Source organism: Callospermophilus lateralis, chromosome 11 (assembly GCF_048772815.1).
Source record: "Callospermophilus lateralis isolate mCalLat2 chromosome 11, mCalLat2.hap1, whole genome shotgun sequence".
Classification (NCBI taxonomy): Eukaryota; Metazoa; Chordata; class Mammalia; order Rodentia; family Sciuridae; genus Callospermophilus; species Callospermophilus lateralis.
The window spans coordinates 33114934-33137313 of record NC_135315.1 but is presented as its reverse complement, the minus strand read 5'-3'; the positions used below and the strand labels follow the sequence as shown (position 1 = coordinate 33137313).

The 22380-nt window shown below is 36.7% G+C and overlaps 1 protein-coding gene and 1 non-coding gene across 2 annotated transcripts in view; both read right to left on the bottom strand.

The window, feature by feature from the left end:
- Window positions 1-281: 281 nt before the first annotated feature.
- LOC143411138 (small nucleolar RNA U3) lies at window positions 282-495 on the bottom strand. Its single transcript, XR_013092837.1, has one exon. It is a non-coding gene; the product is annotated as a small nucleolar RNA U3 (small nucleolar RNA).
- Window positions 496-8424: 7929 nt separating this feature from the next.
- Window positions 8425-22380, bottom strand: part of Gdpd1 (glycerophosphodiester phosphodiesterase domain containing 1) — a 48169-nt gene continuing 34213 nt past the window's right edge. Inside the window, exons 6-10 of the mRNA XM_076870234.1 lie at window positions 22087-22176; window positions 17590-17723; window positions 12823-12882; window positions 10444-10495; window positions 8425-10045 (exon numbers count right to left, since the gene is read on the bottom strand). Coding sequence (XP_076726349.1) covers window positions 9923-10045; window positions 10444-10495; window positions 12823-12882; window positions 17590-17723; window positions 22087-22176 — 459 coding nt within the window. The 3' untranslated portion in view covers window positions 8425-9922. The remainder of the gene's footprint in view (window positions 10046-10443; window positions 10496-12822; window positions 12883-17589; window positions 17724-22086; window positions 22177-22380) is intronic.

The window sequence follows — 22380 nt, the reverse complement described above, 5'->3', positions numbered from 1 at the left end:
TCTGGCATAACTGCAAAAACGTAACCCAGACTGTAAGTTACTAGTATAGCATCAAAATAGAAATTTTTAAAAACCCCAGCATGTTACGGCTGGGGGTTGGTGGTTTCCCCAAGATGCCTGAAGCATCCCCAGCATGACATAAAATACAATATAACATCCACCTACTTCAAAAACATAAGATATTAACAAAGTAAAACCATCCTACCTTCTAAAACCCCCTCAAGGTACTACAACTAAAACTTAGAGATCTAGTTTTAAGGAAGACTGAATTAATAACGGAAACCACTCAGACTGTGGTCTCTCCCTCTTAAACCCCAAAGGGATTAAGAACGATCATCAATGGCAAAAGGCAGTTGCAGTCAAGCAACACCCAGAGGCTGCTTCACGCTCAGGAGAGACCACTCCAGCTCCTCCTCGTGGTTTTCGGTACTCTACACGATCAGAGAAACTTCTCTAGTAACATACTATAGAAATGATCCCTGAAAGTATAGTCTTAACTTTCCCCCACCGGGCCCTGCTGGGTCTACCATGATTATTCACTTTTAAGTGATGATGAGGTAGTTTCCCTCGCTTCTAATTTCGCTGTAAAATAAATAGTAAAACACGCTTTGCCATACGATATTTCCAAATATTATCACTTAACAACACAGTTTAATGTTTTAAATGGAAACGTACTTGTTTAGGAAAGTTTTCAAACGCCATGCTAAATTAACATAATGCCGAATGACAGCCAATCACAACCTGAGTTTTAAAACCAAGGACGCGTTCTCTTCTTGGTTCTAGTAATGTGGCCCCGCCCCTTACAGCTAAAGGAAACGGTGAGCTTTTACCTCTCCTAGTGAGCATCTGGTTGCTTCTGGTGATTGGTAAGTCAAACAGTAGCTCAAAATGGCTGGTCTAAGAATGTAACTTCAAACACTAATAAGAACATGTCACTGTGACCGTGGCCGAGACCCAGCACTTGGAAAACAAAATCTTCTGTGTTTACTACCATGCTTACCTTGAATATTAAAAATAAATCTAGTTGTCTGGTGGGTTGGGCATTATTTTTTCCCTGAACAAACATGAGAATGTAAGTGTCAACCATAATAGTATTAGGTGGTTTTGTTTTTTGCAATCCTGGGGATTGAACACAGGGGCACTCTATCCCTGAGCTGTATCCCCCCACAAACTTTTTTATTTTGAGCAGGATCTAGCTAAATTGCTGAAGCTGGCCTCCAACTTGCTATCTTTCTGTCCCAGCCTCCCCAGTCCCTGAGATTACACACACGCACCACCTTGCAGAGCATATTAGCTACTGTTTATCAAGAGCCTGTCACATATTCAACAACATTTTGAGTGCTTTTTTTTTTCGGGGGGGGCACTGGGATTAAACCCAGGGGTAACTTTACCACTGAACTATACCCTCAGCCCTTTTTCTTTGGAGTCAGGTCTCACTAAGTTGCCAAGACTGGCCTCAAATGTGTGATCCTCCTGCTTCAGCCTTGCAAGACAATGTCATTACAGGCATGAGCCAGAATGTTTTACATATAAAATAAATAAGTATTAATTACCTCAGCTCTATAGCTAGAGAAACTAAGGCCTGGAAAAGCTAGGTAACTTGACTGCAGTCACAGCTGTTAAGCAGAGCTGGTAGATCCCAAAGGAAAAGAATGATCATAAGTTGCAGCAAGGCAACATTAAGAGCTGGTTTGATGCTGGGGAGAAAGTTGCACCTCTTCCTTGTCTTTTTCGTGTATGTTCAGAGACATTTCTCTAGACCCAACTAGAGAAATAGCCTATGAAGGCGGGTGTGGTGGTGCATGCTGGTAATCCTACCCCATGGGGGAGGCTGAAGCAGGAGGATCACAAGTTCAAGACCAGCCTCATCAACTTAGTGGGGCCCTAAGTAGTTTAGGGAGACCCTGTCTCAAAAAAGAGTGATGGGGATGTGGCTAAGCAGTAGAGCACTTGCCTAGCAACTGTGAGGCCCTGGTTCAATCCTCAGCACCACATATAAATAAAGGTATTGTGTCCATCTACAAATAAAAAAAAAAAAAATTAAACAGGGGGGGCCCCACTGCAGATGTGGCTCAGTGATTAAACTCCTCTGGGTTCAACCCTCAATACCAAAATAAACACATAAATAAATGCCCATGAAAGTATCCTTGACCTTGAAAGCCTAGCCTTTGCTGGGTCTACTGCAGTGATGTTGTTTTAACTGCTGAAAGGTTTTTCTACATACTCTTGAAGAAATACCATATGAATGTATTTTGAAGGTGTTTTTAAGGGGCTGGGGTTGTGGTTCAATGGTAGAGCACTTACCAAACATGTATGAGGCACTGGGTTCGAGTCTCAGCACTGCATATAAATACATTAAATAAAGGTTCATTGGCAACTAAAAAACATTTTTAAAAAAAAAGCATTCTGAATACTTTGAAAAATTTTTTAAAACAAAGTTTTTCAGGCTGGGGTTGTGACTCGGTTGGTAGAGTGCTTGCCTAGCATGTGTGAAGCACTGGGTTCGATTCTCCGCACCACACATAAGTAAATAAATAAAGGTCAATCAACAACTAAAAAGTAAAAAAAAGTCCCCCTCCCCACCTCAGTAATGGGGATTGAACCCAGGTCCTCCTACATACTAAGCAAGTGCTCTACCACTGTACCAAGCCCCCAATCCTTTTAGTTTCATTTTGAGTCAGGAGCTTGCTCTGCCTCAGCCTATGCTGTAGTGGGGATTCTAGGTGTGTGCCTAGCAGACAGATGTGAATGGTGGCAACATGAGGTTAAGGGAATAATTCTATAAAATGGGTGCTCTGGGCTGATGCCACATGCTTTCTTTTCTAAGAAGCAATTTACCTGCCTGGCCCAAATAGACAGGATATGTCACATTCCTCAGCAAACTACCTGTTAAAAATTCAGACCCAAGATAATGGGGACAAGAGGAACCCAAGTTACCCTGAGGGAGGAGACTTTTTTGATCAGATCCTGAAACTCTGGGAGATAAGGATAGTTCCTCTTAACCATAAAATCTGTAAGAATGTATGGCTAAGAATCCAATTAGATTCCTCAGCTCGGACCAAGGTGACCTAGAGTTGCCATGACAATGGGGACTTGAAAAATCTTATGTCACCCTGCTTTTAGTCCAAAATCAAGAGGTAGAACTGTGTGGGACTCTCTGAAAACTCCTCTGGGATCCCCTATAAAACTGGAGTGCAGGAGAGGCACATTGTCCCTCTCCTCTCTGAGAGAACCCATTCTCACCCTTGAGAGTGTTCCCTTTCCCTTTTTCCTCAATAAACTCTGAGCGATGTCTCAAATCTTTCTGATTTGATTGCAAGAATCAGGGTTTGAAGAGGGCATCTTCTCAGTGCTTCATTTTCTCAGAAGGCCCCAGCTCCATAACACCACCATCCCCTGAAAGACTTGTTATTATTAATTAACCTATTACAGACTAAAACTCAATCAGAAGCTATGGTTTTCTGTTCCTAAAAACACAAAACAGTGCCTGACCTGTTTAAAGACAAAGGGTGAGGGCTGGGGATGTAGCTCAGTGGTATACAACTTGCCTAGCATGAATGAGGTCCTGGGTCTGATCCCTAGTACTGCAGAAGGAAAAAATTTTTAAAAAAGATCCTAAATTTTGGAAGCTAATACGTGGGTTAAACTATCCATGTGTTGGCTACTCATGTTTGTGTGGACACAAGGGACACTCTCTGGGGTTCATCTGGACAGCTTTTCTTTCTTCTTGGTATTCGGGATTTAACCCAGGGGCAATTTACCATGGAGTCAACATCTTTAGCTTCGTCCTTGGTGGGATACCAGGGATTGAACCCAGAGGCACTTAAACACTGAGCCACATCCCCAGCCCATTTTTATTTTTTATTGTCAATTAGGGTCTCACTAAGTTGCTCAGGGCCTCACTAATTTGCTGAGACTGCCTTTGAACTTGCCACCCTCCTGCTTCAGCCTCCCAAGCTGCTGGAATTACAGGTGTGCACTACCAGGGCCAGCACTCAGTCCTGAAGAGGTCTTTGCTCACATATCCTGTCTCCAATAGTCTCTCCACTAGCTCCCTGTTTTCATGCTTTGATGAGCCTCCCCATTTAGAACACAATTCGGTTGTTACTGCTGCTCTTTCAAATGCCCTGGTTCTCTACTTTCTTTGAATAAATGGCTGAGTGTTACCAGACTCATTGAGCATTGTTCAGCCCTCTTTCTCCCTTTATGGTGTGGTATCAGTTTCACCAACTAAAGAGATAAATGAACCAAAGTCACAGAGGCCTCCTTTTAAAGCAAATGCTATCATCCTCTCCAAGCCCTTGCCTTCTTTGATTTCAGTGTCCCATTTGGGGCACTTCTAATAACCACCTTCATTCTTAAATTTTTTGTTTTCATGGATTGAGGACATTATGCTCCTCTACTTCTATTTATTTATTTAGTTAGTTAGTTAGCTCTAGACGGACATGATACCTTTTATTTCTTATGCATTGCTGAGGATCCAACCCAGTGCCTCACATGTGCTAGGCAAGTACTCCACCACTGAGCCACAACCCCAGCCCCCCTACTTCTATTTTTCAGACCACATCTGTTTTCTTTGGGCATATTCTAAGGCTCAGCTCTCTTCTTACTTTTTTCCCCATTAAACTCTTCTTTCAGTATTCTCTATCTATCTATCTATCTCTTAGAGCCTTGTGCTTGCTAAACAAGCACTCTACCACTGAGCTATACTGCCAGATCCTGATTTCATTTTAAATGCAAAATCTCAAGCCTCAAATTAGTCCTTGGATCTAACCAGCAATCCCACTCTTTCTCCAATAGGCTCACATTCCCACTCCCCAGAAGTTCTATAACGAGCTTTCCCTTTACTGAAACATATACACCATTTTCTCATTTTCAGTTTTAGCAAAAGACCTCAACTCATCCATTAATGAGAAATCAGAAACCATCAGGTGGAAACTTATCTTTGCACAATCAAAGCTACAAAATCCTGCTTTTATCCCTAAATTGCTCTTCTGTTACAAGGAAGAGTCCTTCTTCTGAAAGTCTGTTTCTCCACTTGTGTTCTGTTCCTTTCCCCTTCTTTATTTTTCACTCTTCTTTCTATTCTCCTTAAGCACCAAGCTCTTTCCTGCCTGAGGGCTTTGCATAAACTTTGCAATATTAAATCCTACAACATGCTACAACATGCATGAACCCTAAAGACATTGTGCTAAATGCAATAAACCTTAATCACAGAAAGCCACTATACTTAGTCCATTTACTTTTCACTTATGTGAGTGTAAAAATAGTCAAACTTATAGAAGAAAAAGAATAGAGTGTGCATTGCCAAGGACTAGTGAGAAGGAAAAAAAGGGGAGTTAGTTGCTCATTGGTAGGTATAAGATTTTGGTTATGTAAGATGAGTAAGTTCCAGAGATCTGCTGTACAACAATTGTGTAGGATGCTGTACTATGTATTTTTAAGAAATCTTTTGAGGGCTGGGGGTGTAGCTCAGTGATAGAGCATTTGTTTAGCATGAGAAGCCCTGAATTTAATTTTCCAGTTCCACTAAAAAAAATAAGAATCTTTTTACGTCCAGGCAGGGTAGCACCACCTCTATAGTCCCAGTCACTCAGGAGGCTGGGATAGGAGGACCACTTGAGTACAGAAGATTAAGATCAGCCTGGGCAACATAGTGAGACTCTGTCTACAAAACAAAAACCACTATGAACACTGGTGGATATAATTTCAGATTTTTTTTTTTTTTTTTTTTTTTTTTGGTACTGGGGATTAAACCTAGGGACACTGTACCCCTGAGCCACATCCCCAGTCCTTTTTTCCTGTTGAAACAGGGTCTCCTTAAATTGCTTAAATCCTTGTCGAATTGCTAAGGTTGACTTCTTCAAACTTGCAATCTATCTGCCTCAGCCTCCCAAGTCACTGGAACCCAGGGCTTTTCATATACTAAGCATGTACTCTACCACCGAGGGCACCTTCAGCTCTTGCCAAATTACTTTTTAGCAATTAGATCTGTATGGATCTGTTTAGCCTTTGAACAGTTTCTAGACTGTTCTCTGCTATAGGCTTTTATCTTTATTTCAGATTATAGGACAATCCAACTCTCCATTTTGGCAATGCTATGCAAATGAGGCAGAAAAAGTAAACATCAATAGTGACTTTATGAATGTCATTATTCACCCAGCATTCTGATCTTCTCTGTGACTCTTTGATCTGACTGCTTTAGTTCTGATCTTATTTTAGTGCCTGATCTCCAACTACTATTTACACTTTTTTGGGGGGACTGAAATGATTGTGCTATTATTGCCTAGCATTTTTATTTCTTATTTTTAATGTTTCAAGTTTGGCCACCTACTTAGGACATGACATTCAGTTCAGAACAAATTCTTCAAGCTGGAATTCGTGACCTTCCTTAAATTGAAACTTACCTATAGCAGATTTTTTTTGTTGTTGTTTTGGGAGGTGTGGGTGGGTAACAAGGGTTGACCCCACGGGCCACTATGCCACATCCCCAACTCCTTTTATTTTTTATTTTGAGACAGAGTCTTGGTAAGATGCTTAGGGCCTTGCAAAGTTGCTGAGATTGGCTTTGAACCTGCAATCCTCCTGCCTCAGTCTCCCAAATCGCTGATGTTACATGTATGCACCACTGTGGCTGGCCAGATTCTCTTTTGACTTTTTTTTTTTTTTTCCCCCTGTGGAACTGGGGATTGAACCCAGGGCTTTGTACATGCAAGGCAAGCACTCTACCTACTGAGCTATATCCCCAGGCCTGTGTTTTCTTTAATTAATGGATTAGTTCTGGGGACACCATGTTGCGTATCTCTAGACAGAACTATTTACACTGCATTCTATGGTAGTGGTTTCCCCTACTGGAACATTACTGTAATTTATGTGTTTTGGAGTTTTGTTTTTGCTTTTGTAGTGCTGGGAATAGAACCCAAGGCCTCTTGCATGTTAGGCAAGTGCACTACCACGAAACTACATCCCAGCCCTGTTATTTATGTTTTATGCTCTCCTCCCAACTCACTAGAGCCATTTCATCCTCCACAATGTAACAACTAGATGCCCACCTCTATAGTCACCCACCGTCCAACTTCTAGACCCAGTCCTGGCCATAAAAGAGGTTTAAGACTCTGTGAGACTCAGTCCAATTTATCCCTGTGCTTATTTCCAGTGTTATCATTCTGTTAAATGAGCTTTCTAAGGCCTGGGCCCTAGAATTGGCACCTAGTGCCCTGTTTTGCCCTGGTAACCTGCCTAGGACTCTCATTCTACAGATAGTCTCACCCACACCCTCATGACAATTGCTTGCTTAATTATCTTCCAACTGTGGTTTATTGTTATGTATATGAAATACTATTGGCACACAAGACAAACCTAGAGCTGTCTACCACATCCAGTGCTAGGCTCATATCAAGGGAATCTGATCACATATTTTTTTTGACTACTTCTCTAGTCAAAGACTGTCCACTTATATCTCCAAATGAAATGGTATTAGAATATTATACTTTTTTTTTGTATTAGGGATTAAACCTAGGGTACTCTACCATGAAGCCAACACTTGTTATTTTTTATTTTGAGACAAGTTCTTTACAATTTGCCCAGGCTGGTTTTAAACTTGTGATCCTCTTGCCTCAGCCTCTAGAGTAGCTGTGATTATAGGCATGTGCCACAATGCCAGAATTTGAACCTCTTTTAAAAGATGATATCCCAACCAAAAAGCATTATTCTGATGTCATTTGGTAATGAATATCAAACCCCTTTCTATAGATATTATATTTTAATTGAGACTTAAAGTTACCTTGATTATAAAATCATCAAACTTTTAAAACATGATTTTTTTTTTTTTTTACATTTTTAAGTGTACACTTTAGTGGCATCACCTACATTACATTGTATCAGCAACTGTCCACATGATTTTTAAAAAACATTTTAGTCATTTTAGGTAACTTATCTTTCACTGGTTCACATAAAATATGTGCTAGCTTTATAATATGACCTTCTCTGAATCATAACAAAGCAAATTTGAACAAAAAGAATTTTATTAAAGATGATCAAACCCCTAGCAAATAATTACACATTGTAATAAGTTAAATACATTACAATAAATGAAAATGATAAATTATAATAAATAAAAGTGAAAATGATTGACTTAATAGATTACCTGCCCAAGTTTTTTATAGAATTGCCAAGAAGTAATTTCCTTACAGTAAAAGTGTTTCCATTTTTTCTTTTATTTTTCTCTATTCTAGAGAGAAATCTCAGCTGTTTACTCATACCATCTCATTAAATTCTGCAAGAAATCTATAAAGTGTTTTGGAATTATAATTGTAAAAAGAAAATTTAGAACACTTATTTTGTTCTTGGAAAACTTTATTTCAGTTTAAACAACAAAGCAAATGATATTTATATCATCCAGGAACAGATGAGAGTATGGTCATCCTTTATAGCTACATCGTTGGCAAATTCCAAATGAGAGGCATAATCTAGGTAAAAGACATTTATTACTCCAGATTATATTTATCTTCCAATCTGAGATCATAAAATTAGTTAAAAAGATTAGAGATAGATTACACGAAGTCACATCAGAACAGCTGAGAAAGTGATGTCTAATGTTTGGAAAATTACATTCTCTTTCTACTTCATACTCTAAAGAATGATTTTTTTTTTTCCATGCTAGAGATTGAACCCAGGGCCTTGCACATGTTAGGCAAGTGCTCTACCTCTGAACCACACACCCAGCCCAAGAAGGAATCCTTAAAGATCAGCAACAGATGGTTCATACTGTATGTATTAGAAACAATGATATGTACTTTCATCAGTTTCATATGATTATTAGGATTCAAGATATTATTTAAAATCTAGATATAGGTTCAAACAGTCAAGTCAATGACAGAAAATGAAAATCTTAGATTTCTTTAGAGGAAACATAAAAACATGATTATTTGGATCTTGTTTTAATTTAAAATCAAAAGTATTTTAAAAAAATTTTTGGTAGTTGTAGATGGAGAACATGACTGTATTTTATTTGCTTATTTTTGTATGTGGTGCTGAGGATCAAATCCAGTGCCTCACACATACCAGGCAAGCACTTTGCCACTCATCCCCAGCCCCAGCCCTAGCCCTAAAAGCCTATTTTTCATGTATAAAAAAAGACATGGTAGCATTGTTACACACCTGAAAAAGATTACAAGTACAATATCCCCATAACAACAGCAACTGAGAAATCTAATTAGTCTACAGATTTTGTTTCTGATAAAGTATTTCTTTGAGCTTGCCTTCTGTTAACAATGCATAACTTGCCAGATAATTATGACATTGATTTTCAAGCTCTTCTTCCATTGTATTTTTCCCTTTTTACTAAGATGTATCTAGAGATAATGAAACAATGCGAAACAGCTCTAATGACCTTCAATAATTTTCTTTTACTAAATTAGTTGATCTTATTCCAGTGAAAGCTAATGACAAATTTATCCAATAGCCTTTGATTTCAAAATTACTTAGACTAGTAGAATACAGCATCATATAAAGACTTTTTTTTTTTTTTTTTTTTTTAATTTTGAGAAGGTCTCACTAAATTGCTTAAGGCCTTGCTAAATTGCTGAGGCTGGCCTCGAACTTGTGATTCTCCTACCTCAGCCTCCCAAGCTGCTGGGATTACAGGAGTGTTCCATCACACTGGTATATACAGACATCTTAATAATCTACTTACATCTCAAAACAAGTTATCTTTCTAAACAATTTACAAATGTGAAATATGCAATATTGTTTGAAATAAATATACAATATATTGTTTCTACATTCTCATACAGGCTTAAAAATGAGGTAATAAAAACTTAACTGATTAAAACTTTTACCATTCTGGAAATATCTTAGGGAAATGACGGTGAAATTTTATTTTCTTAGGTCTTTTTGTGTTTTCTTTGAATACTTCCTTTTTCTATGTTGAAAAATTATGTAAAAAATCCTTGAGCTTTGTTGGATAATCTGTCATCACTCCAGTTGCTCCCAAATCGAAAGCTCTTTTGTACTCTTGTTCTTCATTTAATACCCAAACATACACCTGGAAATCAAAATCACAAGTATGAAAACAAATGTTAAAAGAGAAAATTATTTTTATAACATTTATCTATATAATCTCAACATACTTAGAACCTCTTAAAGTTGCCATTTTAAGAAATCAGTAAACTTATAAAAAATTCCACTTGCTCATTAAACATGCACTGCCCAACCCCTCTGACTTAGCTATTCTTGTCTATACTATATAAAGAGCTATCTAGCTACAGAAACACGAATGCTTTATAACTAACTATAAGGTAGATTTTAATGTCCTCATTTGTGAATCAGCAAGGGAACAGCACCAGAATCTGGGTTCAAATTAAGTCAGTTAAAGGCCCCTTTACACTTATGGTAAATTGATAAGCTACACTGTTTTCAAAATGCATTGTTCCCGAAACTTACTTGAATGCCTCGGGCAGTGAGGTGGTCAAATAAAGCTTTCCTCATTAATAAACTAGAAAAGAAAGGCAGAACAGATTTAGGTATTTCTTTCTTTTTTCTTTTTGTTTTATTTTAGTACTGGGATTTAACTCAGGCATGCTATGCCACTGAACTACATCCCTTTTTATCCTTTGAGACCGGATCTCCATAAGTTGCTTAGGGTCTTGCTAAATTGCTGGAAGTTGTGATCCTTTTGCCTTGGCTTCCAGAATTGCTGGGATCACAGGCCACCATGCCCTGCTGTATTTCTTAGTCCTAACTACTGATTAGAATTAGTCCTCAGTCCTACCTTAGTCAATTTTGAGATTAGTAATTCTTTATTTAATTGAATCCCCAAACTCCAGCAATACAAGCAAAGGTCTTAAGTAATAGTAGCTGCTGGGGATAAATTCAAATCTTAACTGCTGGATCCCCCTTAACTGTTGGCTGCTGGCTGGTGGACAACGAGAACCTCCCCTAGTACTGCCACCAGAAGATCCATTCTCATGGAAACCTTAATGGAGAAGAAGCTTGCTCACTTTCCCTGCTGGAGTCATAATGAGAGTGAGAGAGCTAGGAGGTGTGTGTTGTCAACTTGCCAGGTTAAAATAAAGCAGGAAATTCATGTCAAGTTCTTTACCATCATACTTCAGTTACATAATAAACTAGTCTTTTGTTAGTTATCTTAGAAATCACATATCCATTAGTTATACTATTCAATACCTATGAAATTTTTTTTTTTTTTTTTTAGTTTCAAATAACTAAAAGTGCACTTTTAGACTACAAGTCACTTGAACAAGATGTGAACTAATTGTACTGGAAAGTTATATGTATTCTTTCCTTCTTCTTCTTCTTTTTTTTTTTTTTTTTTTGTATTGGGGATTGAATGCAGGGACACTTTACCACTGAGCTACATTTCCAGCCATTTCTACTTTTTATTTTGAGACAGAGTCTCATTAAATTTCTGAGGCTGGCTTGGAATTTGTGATACTCCTACATCAGCCTCCTAAGTTGATGGGAATACAGAAGTGCGCCATGGCACCCATCTGAAAGTCATACATATTATTTCTATTCAGTTATATCTATTAGAATGATCTTAAGTAAGAAAAACCTGAAATCATATGCTTTTTAAAAAAATAACTTTATTTATTTATTTGTTTTTATGTGGTGCTGAGGATGGAACCCAGTGCCTCACACGTGCTAGGCATGTGCTCTACCACTGATGCACAACTCCAGCCCCTGATGTGCTTTTAACACCAATTAAAAGTGTGGGGTTGTAGCTCAGTGGTAGAGAGCTCGCCTAGCACGTGTGAGGCCCCGGGTTCGATCCTCAGCATCACATAAAAATAAGTAAATAAAATAAAGGCATTGTGTCCAACTACACCTAACAAATAAATATTAAAAAAAAATAAAAGCGCGTTCTTGAAAACTAGAAATTAAATCAAGAATAAAGGAAAAAAAAAAAACCTGTGGCACAGAAAAAAACATAAAATCAATTTTCCAAAACTTTGAAAGAGGAGCTACATAATAAAAGGTTGTACCATGCATGGTGCTGCATGCCTAAAATCCCAGCAGGTCAGGAGCTTGAGGCAGGAAGATTGTGAGTTCAAAGCCAGCCTCAGCAGATCAGCAAGACACTTAGCAACTCAGCAAGGCTCTATCTCTAAATAAAATATTAAAAAATTCTGATGGGGGATGGGGGTTTTCAGTGGATAAGCACCCCTGGGTTCAATCCCTGGTAATAAAAAAGAAATAAATAAAAGATTGTGATTTAGGACTATTAACATATTAACATTCAAGGCTCCATTCTAAAGCAAAACATAAAATAATTACATAATTTTACCTAAAATTAAACTCAATATATTGTAAAAATTAAGGCATTTTTCTTTAAAGTGTGTCTTCACCCTGCAGGAAGGACTTCTCTGTTGCTGAGTCTTGGTACAAATGTTTCTAAAAAATGTGCCAGTAGGCAATATATATTTTTACATATTGTTTTGCACACTTCTTTTCACCATGTTTTTATTTGTGAACTAGTGGAATCAGTGAATAAGTAGAGGCTATTTACCACAATTCTGCTACTAATTAGCTACATGACCCCAAGTAAATCATTTCACTGGGTGAATGGGGGCTCAGTTTTCCCACGAAGGTGGATGACATTAACTCTCAAAATTCCTCCTGAGGTTTTTGTGTCCAGTAAGTAATTAAGCTACTTCTAAATGATTCACATATATCCACTTGCTTAGGAGGTGCTCACCAAGTCCTTGTTGCAAATTCCATGTGGGAAGCTTGCACTAAATTTTAAATGTGATATTTATTAAACACAGAGCAATAATCTGCATATCAAGAAACGAAAATTCTTACATATCGGAAAGCCAGATGAGAAACTTTTGACTTCTGGACATGGTGTGTGGTTCTTTTAGTCTGAGGAAAGATAAAGTTTGAATTACAAATTAGAAATACAGGAATAAGCCAAGTTCAAAAATGAAAAGAAAAAAAAAAAAAAGACCATGCATGTCTTACTATGTTCTTAAAAAGAATATTTGTGAAAAGGACAATAATAATAAAAAGCCCAGTCAGTTCTGTTTCCACAGGCCTCAAGCTAACTTTTTGCTATCACTATTTGAAGGTAAAAATAAAAATTATATTTCAGAGACCCGGTGCCCTGGATTTATCATGATCCTCTCTTTTAGACAACCTCTTTCTCCTCCTTGGCTATAATTTTGTATGTAGTAGATTTAAACACACAACTAAATTGTGCTATGAATTAAAAAGATATTTGGGGTAAAAATGAGCGTATAATGTATATTTTTCTTTCTTTTTCAATATTTGAGGACTTGGACCTGTCCTTTTAAAATTATCTTTCCTACTAAAAGGCTCTACCTGACTTTTAGCCCCATGCTGAGTTCCTTCCTCCCATCTCTTTGAGGCTTGAGCCAAATAACTAACTACCTGTGTCATTACTTGGGCTGGTGTCCAAAGGAAATCTCTGACACTCCTCTCGCCTACCAAGATTTCTCAGAGGCTTTCTAAGTTTATCAGCACAAAGTCATTTTCATTCTTCCCAGATCTTCGTTTCCTGTTTTCTTTCTGACACCCCTCCTGACTACACTCCTAATTCTGAGAGTCCACAACTGTTAAATTCCTCTTTTAACTTTCTGTCTGAGTTCAAGTTTTATTAGAAGCTCTCTGAATAAAGTACAAGTTCTTATTTTCTCTAACTCTGAGATGGAAACTCCTGGTTGAAATTTCAGGAATTCAAGGATACTAATTACCTCATTAAATACAATTATTAGATTATGTAAATATCCATTGTTCTCCTTCAAACATTGAAACACACACAAATAATATTCTACCTGTTTTAATCCATAATCACTTTTTAGAGAAAAGACTAATGCTATAGTGTTTGTGCTTCTTATGTTTGTATTTCAACAATATTTTTTCCAAAAGAAACACATATAATCTAAAGAGCATAACATTCAGCTCCAGGCAGGAGAAAAGCTATACATGGTTAGTAATCACTTTATTTTGTGTGTGTGTGTGTGTGTGTGTGTGTGTGTTGCTGGGAATAGAACCCAGAGCCTCTCACAGGCTTAGAAAGTACTCTAAAATAAACAAACAAACAAACAAACAAACAAATAAATAAATAAATATAAAAAGAAAGTACTCTAGCACTGAGCTAAACCTCTAATCCCAGGAATCATTCTACTATAGCAAATGAAAATTGTTTCTTTGTAGTTAAGAATCGTTTTCTGCCGGGTATGGTGGCGCACGCCTGTAATCCCAGAAGGGATTAATCAGGAGGCTGAGACCAGAGGATAGTGAGTTCAAAGCCACCCTCAGCAATGGTGAGGCATTAAGCAACTCAGTGAGAATTTGTCTCTAGGTAAAATACAAAATAGGGCTGGGGATGTGGCTCAGTGGTTGAGTGCCCCTGAGTTCAGTCCCGGGTACCCTCCCCCACCAAAAAAAAGTGTTTTCTATTGTTTTGTCTGAGAAATAGCTACACGGACTTTTAATAAATATAATTGAGGACAGATATAATAAACATCCTCATCACTAAGAAACTCAGTTGGAAAACAGGCAACAAACAGAATTTAAGCCAGTTACAGTGGTACACACCTGTAATCCTAGCAACTCAGGAGGCTGAGGCAGGAAGATCGCAAGTTCAAGATTGGTCTCAGCAATTTAGTGAGGCCCTAAGCAACTTAGTGAGACCCTGTCTCAAAATAAAAAATTTTAAAAGGGCTGGGGATGTAGCTCAGTGGTAAAGTACCCTTGGGTTCAATCCCTAGTAAGAAAGAAAGAAAGGGAGGAAGGGATAGAAGGAAAGGTAAACATAAGAGTATTGACTTAATTGTTAATCTTACCTATATTTTCTAATGACTGCTGCACTAATGTTTATTTATTTTATTTTAAAAAAATTTTTAGTTGTTGATATACCTTTATTTTATTTATGTATATGCAGTGCTGAGAACCAAACCCAGTGCCTCACACATGCCAGGCAAGTGCACTACCAATGAGCCACACCTCCAGCCCGCTAATGTTTATTTTTATTTTTTAAAGTTATTTTGGGTAGAAAAATGTTTTCATGCAGGTAAAATCACATTTAAATGATCTCCCCAGAATCTCCAAATTCCTTTGTCATGGCTTAGTTATTCTTATGAAATCTATAGCTAGAAATCACATTCTATGGATAAGAATGTGATTAAGAAATCATATATAATATTTTATATATATATCACTATGTATCCATAAAGAAGAATGGAATTATGGCATTTGTTAGTAAATGGATGGAAATGGAGAACATCATGCTAAGTGAAATAAGCTAGTCTCAGAAAAATCAAGAGCTGAATATTTTCTCTCATATGTGGAAGCTAGAACAAAATATATCTCCCTATAAAGATATAGGGATGACCAGCAGAGTGAAGAAGGAGACTGAGAGGGAGAAAGGAGGGACAGGATGGGGCTGGGGTTGTGGCTCAGTAGTAGAGCTCTTGCCTAGCATGCATGAGGCACTGGGTTTGATCCCTGGTACCACATAAAAATAAACAAATAAAATAAGGGTATTGTGTTCATCTACTATATATATATATATATATATATATATATATATATATATATATATATAAAAGATACAGGAAAACGGAATTAATTTTTAAGACCATGCTATGTACATATATAAATATATCACAGGGAATTTCACCTTTACATATAAGTAGAAAGAACAAATTAAAAATACAAAAAGATGGGACTGGGGTTGTAGTTCAGTGGCAGAGCACGCGCCTAGCCTGTGTGAGGAATGGGTTCGGTCCTCAGCACCACATTCAAATAAATAAATAAAGAGATGAATGAAAGGAAGACTTTTAGAGAAGAGAAAAGAGAATGAGGGAAGTAAGAAGGGGAGAGAAAAAACAGGGAAAGTGAACTGAAATTGAATTCCATGCATGTATGATTTTGTCGGGATGAACTTAACTACTATGTATAATGATAATGCCCTAATTAAAAAGACGAAATCACATTCTAAGTATGTAGCATTTTGAGATGAAGAGTTCTTTAATAATAACAACAAATACAATTTAACAAATATTGAGTGCTGTTGATTATTTCCCAGGCAACAGTAAACATTTTAAACATTTTCATCTTTAAATTTGTGAATGGAAAGCAAGACTCTGTACTTAATAGAGAAATTATGTAAACACATAAGTATCTCATGCAAACCAAATCAACCTTTTCTTTCTCTTATTTCCAAAGTTTTTTTTTTTTTTCCTCTTCACCTCTTTGGTGATGGTAATAGTGGCTTTTCTTCATAAATGTATTATTCCTGCTGGTGATTTTGGAGTTTAATGGAGTTTTAGCTGTATATTACTATCAATGAAGAAGAATAGAATAAAGGAAGTTAAAGGGCAATTGTTATTTGATGTCAGAATAAAATAATTATTAAGCTTCTGTACTTAAGCTCATTTCTTTTTGTCTGACTTCTGAGTACACAGGCATGGGAAGTTGTAACCTGAGATTAGTCCAGATAAAGTATAATCCTTTATTATTTAATTTGGAAAATGTGTCTTAAAATTATCTCAAAAAGCATTATTAATACATCAGGGAGGGCTAGGGATGTGGCTCAAGCGGTAGCGCGCTTGCCTGGCATGCGTGCGGCCTGGATTCGATCCTCAGCACCACATACAAAGATGTTGTGTCCGCCGAAAACTAAAAAATAAATATTAAAAAAAAATTCTCTCTCTCTATCAGGGAACAGAACATGGAAATATCTACAGAAATCTGGTGTGTGTGTGTGTGTGTGTGTGTGTGTGTGTGATGATGGGGATCAAAAATCCAGGGCCTCATGCATGTTATCAAGTGCTCTACCATAGAAATACTCCCCAACCCCAGCAAAACCTATTATTTAACAATGATATTTATCCTAGACTGTTTTCTGTTGCTATAACAAAATACCCAAGGTTGGGAAATTTATAAAGAAAAGAGATTATTAGGCTCACAGTTTTAGAATTCCAAGAGCATGACAATGGTATCTGATTGGCTTCTTGTGAGGGCCTCATGGTAACAGAAAAGCAGTAAAGAATATGCAGAAGAAAGGCAAGTATACAAAAGAAGCAAGAAAAAGCCAAGGGCAAGAACTCATTCCCATAAGAAAGGCTTTAATACTCTTAGTGACTTAGTGACCTAATCACATTCTTACCATCACTCAGTACAGTTACTTTGGGGACCAAGCCCCAAAATGAGTTTATTAGGGACAAACCACAACAAAGAGTGGGTGTAACCCGGTGGTGGAGTGTATGCTTGGCATGTGCAAGGCCCTGGATTCAATTCCTAGCACCAAACAAACAAAAGCAATACTGATATTAATGAGCTTTATTTTTTTTCCGGGGGACGGTTAACAGGAATTGAATTCAGAGGCACTGGACCACAGAGCTACTTCCCCAACCCTGTTTTGTATGTTATTTAGGGTCTCACTGAGTTGCCTCGTTTTACTGAGGCTGTCTTTGAACTTGAAATCCTCCTGCCTTAGCCTCCCAAGCCCTTGGGATTACAGGCTTGCACCACTGCACCCAGCAAGACTTTATCTTAATCCTTCTAGAATTGATAATTGATGAAAAAAGGATAAGCACTTACTTCAGTATGATAGAAGGCATTGGGATTTCAAAAAATTGTTCTCGAATGGGCACAAAAGGTAAGAGGCCAGTGAAGAAAAGGCCAAGAATAAGCAGAACACGTTGTAGACTGAAGAGTATAGGAATATCTGAATTCTAAAAGACAAACAATATTATATATTACTTTACAGTAATTGCTCAAATAAAGAGGATTATTTCATAAGTCTCAAAATTTACCAAGACTATATCTTGACATCTATTGCAAGCAATCACCAAATTGTGAATATTCATTTACAGATACACCAAATGGCTAGTCTGAAACAAAAGAGTATAAATTTCAATGTACAAATTTTTGCATTTGCTTTTAAATATCTACTGGTTTATTTTTATAATTTTTGTACCTGTATGTGTCAGTTAACTATGACAAATAAAAACCCATTTTTTTAACCTTTATTTTGTTTATTTTTATGTGATGTTGAGATTGAACCCAGTGCCTCACGCATGCTTGGCAAGCACTCTACCACCTAGCCACAGCCCCAGCCTAAAAACCCAATTTGGATAGGAAAAAAAAAAAAAAAAAAAATTGTAAAGATCTACCTTGGAGTCCTATTGTATAATTAATGTTAGTAAAGTTTCTCTACTCCCTATATTTTTCTTTGTTTTTACAACACCACTCTCTCTGTTGGCCACAGTATTCACAACTAGAAACTAAACATGCCAAAATCTAATAGAACAAAATAAAAAGATGTATGAAATAGTAATCTAACTCTCATTTAATATACCTGTTGAGACAGGAGAAAGTATACAGAGATTATATCAATTTGTATATGTCATATTTTAGCTGTGTTATGGATCAAACCTAAAAGTATAAATAGGATTTTGTAAGTTAGGCCAAGAATCTAATCATTATTTTAAGTTTCAATTGAAAAAAATGTGTTCAGCATTCCAAAACTTTTTGAAACTGCAGGATATGTGTATGTGTGCCTGTATATTTCACTTTGGTAAAATACACACAACATAAAATTTAGCATCTTTACGATTTGTAGCTCTACCACTGAGCTACAACTCCAGCCCTATAATATTTTTAAATCATGAAAAAAGAATTGATTTTAAATAATTAAAGTAAATGACCTATTTCTTTATTTAACAAAAAATAAGGAAGTTTGAGGATTTATTTTGCCTGTGTTCATATGATGCTTTGTAACATTTTTTACTTATTTATATATATGTGTTTCAGCTGTAACACAGTACACAAGACCCTGAAAAACCTAGAGTTCTGCAAATTCATACATTAAGGATTAGTGAGGTTAGGGGAAAAATAGGGTTGGGGCTGGCGCTCAAAACTTATGCAACTTTGGAACCAGAGCACTAAAAGAAGTACTGGGTACTTCTAGAGAGCTATGAAAGGCTGCTTGTGGGGGTGGGAGAAGAGTGGTAGGCTGGTAAATGTTTAACAACAATCATATCCTATATCTTTTTTTTTTTTTTTTTGATACTGGGGATTAAGCCCAAATATTTAACCACTGAGCAACATCTTCAGCCCTTTTTATTTGTATTTATTTTTTTGGTGGGGTTCTGGGGATTGAACTCAGGGACACTCAATCACTGAGCCACATGCCCAGCCCTATTTTTTTGTATTTTATTAGAGACAGGGTCTCATTGAGTTGCTTAGCACCTTGCTGTTGCTTAGGCTGGCCTTGAACCTTCAATCCTCCTGTATTGCTGGGATTACAGGCATGTGCCACCATGCCCAGCTTGTAAAATTCTTATAAATCATACTTTACAAACTGTAAAAGACATATCACTTATTATACAGAATGTTGTTAACATGAATAACAAATATTATTGAAACATTTTTATTGTGATAGTTTGAATATTATGCTGAAAGATTTTGGGAGTTTTCAATATAATAGAAAGCCAGAGGCTTGGGGTCGGTGGGGGACGTGAATCAAGGGCAAAATTCTGTGATTATGGACCAACAGTGATCTTTTTATTGTGAACTATTTACAGACTTACAGGAAGTTGCAAAAAATAGTACATTTCTGTTAATTAGACTACAGACTTTATTCAGTTTTCAACATTTTTTCTTTTCTTCTCTATTTTTAAAATGTATTCATTTGTGTGTGTGTGTGTGTGTGTGTATGTGTGTGTGTGTGTGTGAGAGAGAGACAGAGAGAGAGAGGGAGAGAGATAGCAATTTCTATGCAATTTTAACCCATATATAGATTTTTGTAAGCACCATCACAGGCAAGATATAGAACTGTTTCATGACCACACAAGAAACCCCTTGTGCCATCTCTGTATTGGTACCCACTCTTTACCCCATCCCCTGATTTTTTCTCTATATCTACAATTTTGAGAATGTTATATAAATAAAATCATGTAGCATTTTGAGATTTTTTTTAATATTTATTTTATTTTTTAGTTTTCAGCGGACACAACATCTTTGTTTGTATGTGGTGCTGAGGATCCAACCCGGGCCGCATGCATGCCAGGCGAGCGCGCTACCACTTGAGCCACATCCCCAGCCCCCATTTTGAGATTTTTTAACTAAGCATAATGTCCTTGAGGACCATCCAAGTTGTTGCATGTATCAATAGTTCATTCAGCAACTTTCATTGCTGAATAGTACCCTACTATATGGATGTCACAGAATTTGTTCAGCTATTTATATACTGAAGGGCATTTGGGGTTTTCCCAGGATTTTGCTTAAATGAATAAGGTTATTGTAAACATTCATGTACAGGTTTTTGTGTGCATAAGTTTACATTTTTCTAGGATAAATGCCTAACATGAAATTACTGGTTCATATGGTAATGGATGTTTAGTTATTAAAAAAAATACTACTCAAGTACTGAAGAGAGTGACTATACTATTTTACAGGCCCCACTAGAACCTATGAGAAGTCCAGTTTCTCTTCATCTTTTTTAGCATTAATATCATCATTATTTTTATTTTTATTTATTTATTTATTTTTAATATTTATTTTTTAGTTCTCGGCAGACACAACATCTTTGTTTGTATGTGGTGATGAGGATCGAACCCGGGCCGCACGCACACCAGGCGAGCGCGCTACCGCTTGAGCCACATCCCCAGCCCCTCATCATTATTTTTAATACCTTGATCTTATTTATTTATTTTTATGTGGTGCTAAGGATCGAACCCAGGGCCTCACATGCACTAGGTGAGTGCTCTACCGCTGAGCCACAACTCCCAGCCCCTTATCATTGTTTTTTATTTGAAAAATTTTATGATGGTGTAAAAAGGTTGGCAGGCAGAGTAATAATACGAAAATACCATTAGACAATAATTAGTTATGGAAAAGTCTTACTTCTAACTTCTTAGGCATTTGAAATCACTCAGCCAAGTAAGTGCTTTCCTTTGTACACAAGCTACCTCAAGATCTCACAGAACCTACTGTCCATAAACAGAAATTATTTGCTTCAATGAGAGTCTCAGCTGTATTTTGAATTGTAATGGTGGTGACTGTGGTTATTTGCCTTTTTTTTTTTTTTTTTTTTTCAGGAATGACCATCCCAAAAGTTCTTTGTATTTGAGAATTGCTACTTGTCTCATAAGAGTCCTCCTCCTCTTCCCCTGCCTCCCCCTTCTTCTTCTTCTCCTCCTCTCTGGCCCTTCCTCCTCTTGTAGTGGTAGGGATCGAACCCAGGGCAAAGTGCATGCTAGGCAAGTGCTCTACCCCTGAGCTAGACCCCCAGTCCTTTCTATTTTTACTTATATTTTTATTTGTTTATTTATTTATTTAAATTTTGAGACAGGGTCTCGTGAAGTTGCCCAGGTTGGCCTTGAACTTACTTACCATCCTCCTCCCTCAGCCTTTCAAGTTGCTGGGATTATGCAACCACCATGCCCAGGTCAAATTAGTTTTTATAGACATATTTCCTTCAACCAGAAAATTTTCAATAAGTGGATATCCTTGATTTTTATACTACCTGATAATCATGACCTTGGCTTAATTTAACTAAGTCTATTTGAAGAGTAAGGCAAAAAGAAGTTGGAGGATTAAACACTTTCTTTAATTCAAAATTACACAAAACAATTACTTAAAATATTACAAGATGGGAGTCATATTTTGTCTTATACAGCACATAATAAAATGTGATCAATAATTACTATCAGCATGTGAGAATAATTCTATGAACCAGTCTAATTAATTACATTGAACTTAAATTGCAAGGTCCAAATCTATTATCTCTGTTAGTAAACTTCTGGCTAGTTGCCTCCATTCAGTACCATCTGTCTTTCTCTGCAGGCTATGAAAAAAGATAGTTTTTAAAAATTATTAATGTAGGGATGGGGATTTACCTCAGTGGTAGAATGTTTGCCTAGCATGAGAAAGGCACTGGGTTCGATCCTCAGCATAGCATAAAAAAATAAAGAAATAAAATAGAGGCATTCTTGTCCATCTACAACTATTTTATATATATATACATAATGAATATTTATAGACATATAATAACATCAAAGATAGATCATTTTGTACCATTTTGAAACTTACCTCTTTGTAGCACTTTTCTACAATTTCATAACTGGCATTACCCCATACTGTTAAGTGTTCTCGCTTATACTGCTTCACCAATTCTGAAACCTATATGTGAAAATTCAAAATTTTATGCATGTGCCTATTTGTAAATTCACTTGTATAATTTTTACTTTAAAAATGGATTGCAAATAATGAATGTACAAAATTTTGAAAAAACTAAATTTCAGATTATTTAAAAAAACACAAAATTGTTTACATTTTACCATTATATAATTTACTTAACAGAATACAACTATTTATTAGTATTAC